Raw genomic sequence first — 9,770 nt, forward strand, 5'->3', positions numbered from 1 at the left:
GACCAGCCCCGGCGGCCGCCTCATCGTGCCGGCGTCGTGCTCGCAGGTACGGCGTGGCTGGGTAGACGGGGCGGAGGCGCCTCTCTGTCCCCTCAGCGGCGCTGTCCCGCTCTCCACGCACGGGAAAAGCGGGCTTTAACTCTTTTCTTTTCTCTTTTCTTTTCTTTTCTCTTTTCTTTTCTCTTTTCTTTTCTTCTTTCTTTTCCTTCCCTAGGAAAACGTCGATCCGCCAGAAACAGCGTTTCTGCTGCACAAAGCCTGGACGCTGTACAGCGTGACCCCCCTGTACCGCTTCCGCCGCGCCCGCCTCAGGGACTACGCGCGGCTGCTCAGCGCCTTCATCGCCGCCGAGAAGCAGAAGGGGCTGGCGGTGGAGGTGGGCGTCGAGCTGGACATCAAGGTGGCCGTGTCCAGCCTTGCCGACCTCAGGGGCAGCGAGCAGGACCAGCCTGCCGTCCTCGTGCAGGTGAGGGGGCTGCCCAGCAGGTTTGGTCGAGACTGGCGTTTTATGGGCTGGTTTTGCTGTGATAAAACGCTCTGTCTTGAAAGAAAACCCCAAAATTAAACCTAGCTGTATGGAATAATTACTGTAGCATCCACTGTGATTTAATGAAACTGAATCCTCTCTGTTTTTAACTAGAACATTTTATAGTCTTAAGCTGTGCCAGGGGAGGTTTAGGTTGGACATTAGGAAGAATTTCTTCACAGAAAGGATGATTAGACATTGGAATTGGCTGCCCTGGGAGGTGGTGGAGTCACCATCCCTGGAGGTGTTTAAGGAAAGACCAGATGTGACTCAGTCAAAACCCTGCTCTAATGATGAGGTGGTGTTTGTCCAAGGCTGGACTTGATGACCTCAGAGGTCTTTTCCAACCTAATTGATTCTGTGATCCCCTAAGCAATGCATACAGTTACTTGCAAGTTTGAGTTCAACTTCTTAACAGCATCAGAATAAGACTATACAGAGCAATCTCTGTCTGATGTTTTAGTTCAGCAGTCAATTTACTGCCAGGACTTGGACGGGTTATTTAACTTCCTGGATAAAGCTGGCATAATCCCACTTCCTGGTCAGAGCTCAGGTCTCATTAATATTTCTAAACTGCTTTGCCTCAAATGAAATATGCTACTGAAATGTCAAGTTCATTGTAGCAATGGTTGTAGGATGTACCATAGGAGTTAAGCAGCATAAACTCAGATCTCAGGACTGTTCCTAAGGAAGTTTAAAATGCTTTTTCTGCTGTTTTCAACAGAATTGCATTCAACTTTTAGGGATGTAATAGATAGACTGAGTAACTGTATGTGTTTGACAGAAAACAGTGTTGCATGCAAGGTCCTAAGAAAAAATAACCCACTTCTACCAAACACTTAAAACTATAAATCAAAATCTATTTTTAGTTGAAGAAAAAAAAGCCATACTTGCTCTACAGCATTCAAATGCTTCTTTTCCCAATCCCAGCTCTCTTTGAGGTCAGGAGCTTCCTCCAGGAACTCTGAAGACAAACTGGTGTGGTTGGGCTGGTTTTGCTCTGTGTATGGAGATGACCTTTCTGAGAATGTGCCAGAGGACTTTACCTGTTTGCCCCTGTTCCTGACCCACGGGGCTGAGAGCTACACGTCCATGGTTGGAAGCTGGTTCCAGAAGACTTTTGACTGCTGCTTCCGCCGCTTGGCCATCAGCCCCCTGAATCTCAGCTGGATGGTGGCCATGTGGGCTGGCTGCAAACTGGACAGAGCCGCCTCTGCCGTGGAACTTGTCTTCTCCGTGCCCCACCTGTCTCAGCCCCTAGATATTTCATACGCCATTCACCCAGAGGATGCCAAAGCTCTGTGGGACACGGTCCAAAAAACACCAGGAGAGATCACCCAAGACGAGGTGGATGTCTTCATGGACTGCCTTTACACCCACTTCCACAGGCACTTCAAGATCCATCTGTCAGCTACAAAGCTGGTGAAGGTTTCGACAGCGGTTGCCTCGGCACACTGTGATGGGATTGTAAAGGTGAGGCTCTAAGTCGCAGGTTGTCCTAATGCTGGCCAAATAAAATAGCTGTACCTGAAGGTCTCATGTTTCTTTTGCATGATTTCCTACAAGGAGTTGTTAAACTCCTGAGCTTTCATAGTCATACTTGGCTCTGGAGTTGGGGCAGCTGCCAGCACAGGATTTTTTTTTCTGTTGCAGCACAAGCTACTTGTCAGGCCAGAAATAGGTGTATTAGCTGTGATATGAACAGGAAAGTTTCTTAGGCCATAAAAAAATCTTCTTTTGGACTTAAAAAGATCCCAAACTTTAAAGAAGTTCACTAGCTTTCTAGTATTGTAGTCATTAAGACACAGGCAGAAGACTTCACACATAACCCTTTTCATAAAGGTGCTGGTCTTTCTACAGAGGTATATATAATGTCCTTAAAACCATAGAACATTAAAGCAACACAATATTTTCTTCTGAGTTAAAGAACAGTTTGTGTAAATGTAATTGTTTAAATTTACCCTGTGATAAGCCTTGGCACATGGTAGTGTTACACTGCTTGTTTTTGTCTGTAATAGCTTAAAACTATGTGAAACAACTTTTTCTGTTGCAGGCAAGTATGAAAAGATTTCTCAGGCTTTCTGAAGGGTGCTCTTGTGGAATGGGCATTGTGTAAATTCAGTTACAGCTTTTCATAATGGGATAGAGTTCAAGTCATATATATTCAGTATGGGAAAAGTATAGGTACCTGAAAAGCAACAACAGAGCAGATGAATAAACACAGAGAACACTTGGTAGTTTCCTTGCAACCAGGATTTCAGGGTGTGGAAATCTGGCAACTGCAATTGTTGTTTTGACAGGCTTTTTTCTCTTTCTTGTAGATTCTACACAGCCAACACCTGCCTGGAGTGCTGATGCTATTGACTGAACTGGCAATCTCTCAGATACAGTGAGAGCCATTTCAGTAACTCTTCATACTAAAAAGGCTTCCTGTTGGACAGTCTGTGCTGAGAAACCACCAGGAAACTCATTCATGCAGCATCTTCTTTCCTCTCATTCTGGCTGTCCAAAGTCGGACTGTAACTCCAGCACTTGGCTGTGTAACTCCATGCCATGCACAGCAAAGTGAAGCAGACATTTGGCCCTGAAGAAGGGCTGCAATGCAAACTTGTGACAGCTTCCTGAGCAGCTTTGTTTTCTCAGAGTCACTCATTTTATTTATGTGCAGGTATCAGCTCAGAGACAAACGATGCAAATGCTTGATGCAACTTACTGACAGGTATTTCTGTTGTTTCAGAGAGCAAGTTGGTTTTCATTGGGCAGCCTAAGATACACAGACTTTGGCCTTGGCTAAACTGTGACTACTCTTGGGCTAGTCTAAATGCAAAATTCAGCACACCTGAGAAAGGGTGCATGCTCTACAATCCAGGTCAAAAAAATCCAGGTTTCTAACTCCCTTTTTAGCTTCTTAAGGGTAGTTGGTGATAATGTTCATCTGTGTTCCAGTTGGGCATGAGATTGGACACAAGGCACTTGTCAGCCTGTTGGTCCTCCCAGGCAAGTTGATAGATAGGAAAGTGAGGTCTGTGGATAAGCTTGATAGTTACTAGGCTTTGTCCTGATGTTTCTAATCTTGGATGTAATCCTGTAGGCCAGAGATCTCTCAGGGTTGGAGCTGTGTGCTATAATTTTATGTTGGATCCCTCCCTTCTGGAATGGGTAGGAGTTCAGAGGTACAGTGCACAGTGTCTGGCTAGACATTTAAGGAGCAGAAAGTAGCACCTGCTAAGACTTTTTGTAATACAGTACTAAATAAAGAAAATATTTTCCATCTTTTGTCTTAAGGAAAGACCACCTGTGTCTAATTAAATATATCCTTGCATGGAGCTTATTTACAACTACAGCTTACCTAACCAAACCACCACTTGTTACTTATTAAATATTTCTGCAGCAAAATTCCAAGTCTAGTTTCTTGCTTCACACTTCTGTAGCATCTCTAGGAGCTGATTTGTACTATGACTTTCTCCTAAATAGGGATGTTGTTTCTTTTCCCAGTGTAAAACTGCCTAACATGACATAACTGAATGCCTAGTTCCTAACCTCTTTCCAGAATTAGACAAAGAAACACGCACTTGGTTTCAGATTCTTTACTAGTTGAAGGTGGATTATTTTTGCATGTTAGGGTTGAAGTATGTGGTAACTCTTACCCTGGTAGAAGCAGCTAAGTGATCTTCTGAAGGTCTTGGCAGCTCAGCAGCCACTTAAACTATCTTAAAGAACTTCTGGTGCTGTAGTTTCCTTTTTTGAAATATCTCAGACAAAGTTTGATATCTGGAGTCAGAAGAGCACTGGACAAAGGAGTACAAGGTCTGGAAATAATTGGCACCTGTATTTGATTTGAAAACCGGACTGTTAAACCCAGGGCTAAGTTTTAAATCTAATGCTCAGCTCTTTTCAACAAATGCGCATAAATAATCTCTAAAAACCTAAATTCTTATAGACTCTTTTAACCTCTTCCTTGTGTTGTCCTCACTGATAAATGCCCTAAGTGAGCAGAGATAAGATTTAGCCAGATAGTACAGATGCTTCTTTCCAGAAAAGCTGGTTCTGAATGATGTGCAGGGTAACAATAAACAGCAGAGTTTTCAGCCTCTTTTACTTGGACTTATCTGGGCAAAACCCTCCAGCATCCACAAAAAAAACCCTCCACATAAACCATGGAAAAACACCCCTCACTGCTTTCACCCCAAGGAACTAAACAAGAACAGCATAGAAGAAATTTATTAAGATAGCACTATTTATACAAGTTACTCATGCTAGAAAAAAGCATAAATGATACATGTAAACATTTGTTTACAGAATACTTGTTTTCCTTGTAAAGGTGCAAATGATCTTCATATGTAAACACAAGAATACCGACCTTTAGGGGGAAAGGAGCTTTTAAAAACCTTTTAATGTCCCATTTATGACTGTAATGTATTTTTTACTATATTCAAGCACATTAAAGTCTGAGTTACATGAATCAAACTAAGAAGTTAACTTAAGATGTCAGCAATCCTTTCTTCATCTCAAGAATTTACAGTCCTCTTTTTCAAGATCAGATTTGGCAAGGTCCACAGTTAGATCAGGTACAAAAGGTCATTCTTCCATACTCAATAGAAATTACAGTACAAACAGAACTGTTGAGTCTTGAGTTCTTCCCTCCTCTGCCCCTGCCCTGGGGAGATTCCACAGTTATTCACAGTGCTAGCAAACAGCCCTTCCTCTCCAAACTCTTAAATGAGCCTCACACCTTTTTCTGCTCTAACCATACATAGGCAAAGTGCACAAAAATCACTCAAAGAGATTGTACTGTCTCATGGTAGGAATTCTAGAGACAGACAAGAGGGCAGCTGAGGTGAGGCTGGTCTAAGCTTTTCTTCAGCAGAAAGGGGCTGGCTGCGGGTCTGCCCTTCCAGCAAGAACACAAGAAGCCAGCATTAACACGTGATACCTGCACCCTGCGTCAGACAAGAACTGGTATCGAGCAGGCAACAGGAGGAAAATGGCTTTTAGAAGTGAGCTATAACTGGTTGGTTTTAGGTTCTGTCAGTGGTTACAGGAGAAAGTACCAGTATGGGTGTAGCCAAACCATGTATTCTACACCCATCTACACTATTCCTGATGAAAAGTGTTAATGGTGGGCCATTTGTAACAGCTGTGAGCTGGGTAGTGTTCTCTTTGTCTTCACAAAGTGACAACTACACCCAGCCTAAGGGGGGTCATCTCTGCCAATGGGTCATCAAGGACTCCCCAAAATGTCCTATGACTCACAGGATTACATTGTTCCACTGTGAAACTCCCTGCCCTGAGGGAGGGACTGAACATTCCTGCCTGGACTTGGAGGGTATAGAATCTGGGGGTTTGGGGACTTGGACACAGCCACCACCACTGGACATCCAGAGAAGGACCAGACCTTTTCACAGGACCACTGCTTTTGACAAGACCACATCCATCACTCCAATGGGACTGCAACCACCGTTTAATTGGGACTGCTACCGCCACCCTGACCAACAGGATGTCAGGTTGTACTCTGGAGGTTTTAAGCCAGACTTTCTGTATTCACTGCATTTATTATAATCTTTCTATTAAATTGTAACTCTGACTTGAAATCTCTTGCAAGGTATTTGTGTGGGGGTTAATTTCTCCAGCTAGTTTACCTTCAAACCAGCATGTATTTTGGTGCCCAGTGTGAGGCCTCCTGAGAGAAGCCAGAGTTGTAATTTTGCATTGTATTACAGAAACTGCCTATTCACCATGATGCTCGATGTGTTTACATAGATATTGTACCTGTTTACATGGATTTTGTACCTCACTCTATTTTTCCTCATACGGGGAACTATTTGCCACTCTTAATGCTCCTTTTGAGATGGTATAAAAATTGCTCTGTTAGTTTGTCTATTGCATTATGACATCAGAGGCAATGAACATCATTTGGAATATATATTCAGTTTTGTTCACCTGTCCTCGTCTGGGCTACTACCTCTGGGGCCTCATTAATAATCACACCCAACCCATGGGGGGAAGAATAGAGAATGGTTTTTTCCAGTCTTTCAGGCCTGAGTCAGCAATTTTTGAAAATACTGAATTTCCTCTGGATGTTAAAAGACAGAATAATCTTGTTCGTTTTGCTTTGTGTTCTCTGTAGGGCATGCACTGTCTATACCGTGCTTGGAGTCAAGACAGTGCTTGGTGTCGTACAGCATCCTCAAGAGGAGGAGAAAAGAAGCAAATCAGCAGGCACCATGTCCATACAAACTGTCACTGAGCCAGGACAGCCTAAGCGAGTAGCAGTCGCCCTCATTCAAAAAAAGGAAATCGAAGAGGAAATCAGTCCACATGGTGACTGACAAGGAGGCGGCTGGACCTTCGCACCCAGCAGAAGAGATGGAGCCGGAAGTCATCACTTGCTCTCTGTCCCTGGGTGAGCTGTGGAGGGAGTTCACCCACCAGGCGAATAAACCCATCCTGACCTGGCTGCTCCGCATCTGGAACACCGCAGCCAATGACACAATTGTGGATGGAAGTGAGTCCAGGCAACTGGGATCCCTGTCCCAGGATGCGGTCATTGACCAGAGGATCAGGAGAACCCAGGAAACTCAGCCTCTGGCAGTGACTGCTGACAAGCGTAAGGGACAGGTACCTGTGTAAAGAAGACCTCCAGGTGCACCAAGGAAAATGGAGCAGAATGGAACAAGGTATCCGGTGCCTGAGGGAATTGGCTGTGCTGGAGATCATTTTCTCAGAAGACGAGGGATTCCCCAAGAGCCCAAATGGTGTCCAGTGCACGTCACAAATGTGGCTGAAATTTGCACAGCTTGGACCAGAGATGTACTCCCGTTACCTGGTGATGCTGCAATGGGAGGAAGGTGAGGACAGGGTGGGCATCTTGGTCAACAAACTTGAGAATTTATGAGGACACTGTCACAGCCCCGTTAATGCACCCATGTCTCATCCGTGGAAACAAAGCTGGCTGAGCATGTCCAGAGCTTGGAAGAGAAAATTGAAGAAGGCCACCAGAAACTGAAAAAGGAGCTTGAGGAAGGAATTTACCACATCTCACCAGCACCAACAAGAGTCTCTGCCCTTAGGAGCAGGTATCCCCCAGCCAACGAGAGAGGATACACTCCATGAGGTAACCTATGGTTTTTCCTTCAGGAGCATGGAGAAGACATGAGGGAGTGAGATGGAAAACCCACCTCTTCCTTAGCAGCCTGGGTGTGTGAATTGAAGAGAGGAACATCTACCACAAGAAGTTCATCAGGATCAATGCTGCTCTGGTCTCTCATGGACAAGACTCCAGGCAGTACAGGAATGATATGACTGATCCTCTTGAAGGGACCTCAAAGTCATAATTACAGGAGGAGAACAATGTGTACCATAGCCAGGATTAGAGGGTACACGTGCTCCTACCTCTAGCCAGGTAGAAGAAAGGGACAATCAGGTCTTTTGGACTGTGTGGATCTAATGGCCTGGCACATCTGACCCACAAAGATATATGGCTTTGGTTTACACCAGCGCTCAGTGTACCCTGATGCCATCAAGGTATGTGGGAGCAGAACCCATTTCCATTTCTGGGGTGACAGGAGGATCCCAGTAGCTGACTGTACTGGAAGCTGAAGTGAGTTTAACCGGGAACAAGTGGCAGAAACACCCCATTATGACCAGCCCAGAGGCCCCATGAATCCTTGGCATAGACTATCTCAGAAATGGGTATTTCCGAGACCCAAAAAGACATTGCTGTGCTTTTGGGATAGCTGCTCTAGAGACAGAAGACATCAGAGAACTGAATACCATGCCTGGTCTCTAAGATGACCCTTCTGCTGTGGGACTGTTGAGGATTGAAGAACAACAGGTACCAATCGCCACAGCAACAGTGCACCGTCAGCAATACCGCACCGACAGAGACTCTGTGGTTCCTGCCCATGAGATGATTTGTGAGCTGGAGAGCCAAGGAGTGGTCAGCAAGGCTTGCTCACCCTTTAACAGCCCTATATGGCCAGTGCATAAGTCCAGTGGAGAATGGAGACCGATGGTGTATTACCGTGGCCCAAATGAAGTCACGCCACCACTCAGTGCTGCCGTACCAGACATGCTGGAGCTTCAGTATGAGCTGGAATCCAAGGCAGCAAAGTGGTACGCAACCATCGATACTGCCAGTGCATTTTTCTCCACTGCTCTGGCAGCAGAGTGCAGGCCCCAGTTTGCCTTCACCTGGAGGGGTATGCAATACACCTAGAACCAACTGCCCCAGGGGTGGAAGCACAGTCCCACCATCTGCCATATGGGCTGAACCACACTGCACTGGAAAAGGGTGAGGTTCCAGACCGTCTACAGTATATAGATGAAATCATAGTATGGGGGAACACAGCAGGGGAAGTCTTTGAGAAAGGAAAGAATATCCAGATTCTCCTGAAAGCTGCTTTTGCCATGAAGCGAAGTAAGGTTAAGGGACCTGCTCAAGAAATTCAGTTTCTAGGAGAGAAGTGGCAAGATGGACATCACCAGATCCCAACGGAAGTGATTAACAATATAGTAGCTATGTCCCCACTGACCAAGAAAGAAACACAGGCTTTCCTAGGAGCCGTGGGCTTTTGGAAGATGCATATCCCAGAGTACAGCACAATTGTAAGCCCTCTCTATCTCATGACACAAAAAAAAATTATTTCCGGTGGGGCCCTGAACAACAACAAGCTTTTGAACAAATTAAGTATGAGATTGCCCATGCAGGAGCCCTTGGGCCAGTCAGGACAGGGTAGGATGTAAAAAATGTGTTCTACACTGCAGCCAAGGAGAATGGTCCTTCCTGGAGCTTCTGGCAGAAGGGACCTGGGAGACCTGAGGACAATTGCTGGGGTCCTGGAGTCGGGGATACAAAGGATCTGAGGCCAGCTATACCCCAACTGAGGAGATTCTCACAGCTTATGAAAGGGTTCAAGCCGCCTCAGAAGTGACTGGTACTGAAAGCAGAGCTGCTTCTGGCACCCTGACTGCCAGTGCTAGGCTGCACGTTCAAGGGAAAGGTTCTTTCCATGCATCATGCCACTGATGCCATGTGGAGCAAGTGGATTGTGCTGATCATACAGCGAGCCCGGACAGGAAATCCTAATCATCCTGGGATTCTGGAAATCATAACAAACTGGCCCAAAGGTGAGAGTTTTGGACCAGAAGAAGAAGAGCAGGTAACACGTGCTGAGGAGGGCCCACCATATAACCAACTACCAGAGAATGAAAGGCAATATGCCCTCTTCACTGATGGTTCCTG

The 9,770-nt window shown here is 45.5% G+C and overlaps 2 protein-coding genes across 7 annotated transcripts in view; one reads left to right on the forward strand and one right to left on the reverse strand.

Moving 5' to 3' along the window:
* Positions 1 to 4,001, forward strand: part of CENPL (centromere protein L) — a 4,186-nt gene extending 185 nt beyond the window's left edge. The window contains exons 2-5 of the mRNA XM_017729566.1: positions 7 to 46; positions 215 to 466; positions 1,457 to 1,999; positions 2,848 to 4,001. Of these exons, the coding sequence (XP_017585055.1) occupies positions 7 to 46; positions 215 to 466; positions 1,457 to 1,999; positions 2,848 to 2,919 (907 nt within the window). The 3' untranslated portion in view covers positions 2,920 to 4,001. The remainder of the gene's footprint in view (positions 1 to 6; positions 47 to 214; positions 467 to 1,456; positions 2,000 to 2,847) is intronic.
* Positions 4,002 to 4,098: 97 nt separating this feature from the next.
* The window catches only part of KLHL20 (kelch like family member 20), a 31,442-nt gene continuing 25,770 nt past the window's right edge, over positions 4,099 to 9,770 (reverse strand). For 5 of the 6 annotated variants that reach the window (XM_017729632.1, XM_017729635.1, XM_017729634.1 and 2 more), the window contains one exon: positions 4,099 to 4,352. In XM_017729632.1, coding sequence (XP_017585121.1) covers positions 4,304 to 4,352 — 49 coding nt within the window. In that variant the 3' untranslated portion in view covers positions 4,099 to 4,303. Of the gene's footprint in view, positions 4,353 to 4,729; positions 6,166 to 9,770 lie in introns of those variants that run through there. The other variant, XR_001860428.1, reaches the window with a different exon arrangement.

Source organism: Corvus brachyrhynchos, unplaced genomic scaffold, assembly GCF_000691975.1.
Source record: "Corvus brachyrhynchos isolate BGI_N302 unplaced genomic scaffold, ASM69197v1 scaffold101, whole genome shotgun sequence".
NCBI lineage: Eukaryota > Metazoa > Chordata > Aves > Passeriformes > Corvidae > Corvus > Corvus brachyrhynchos.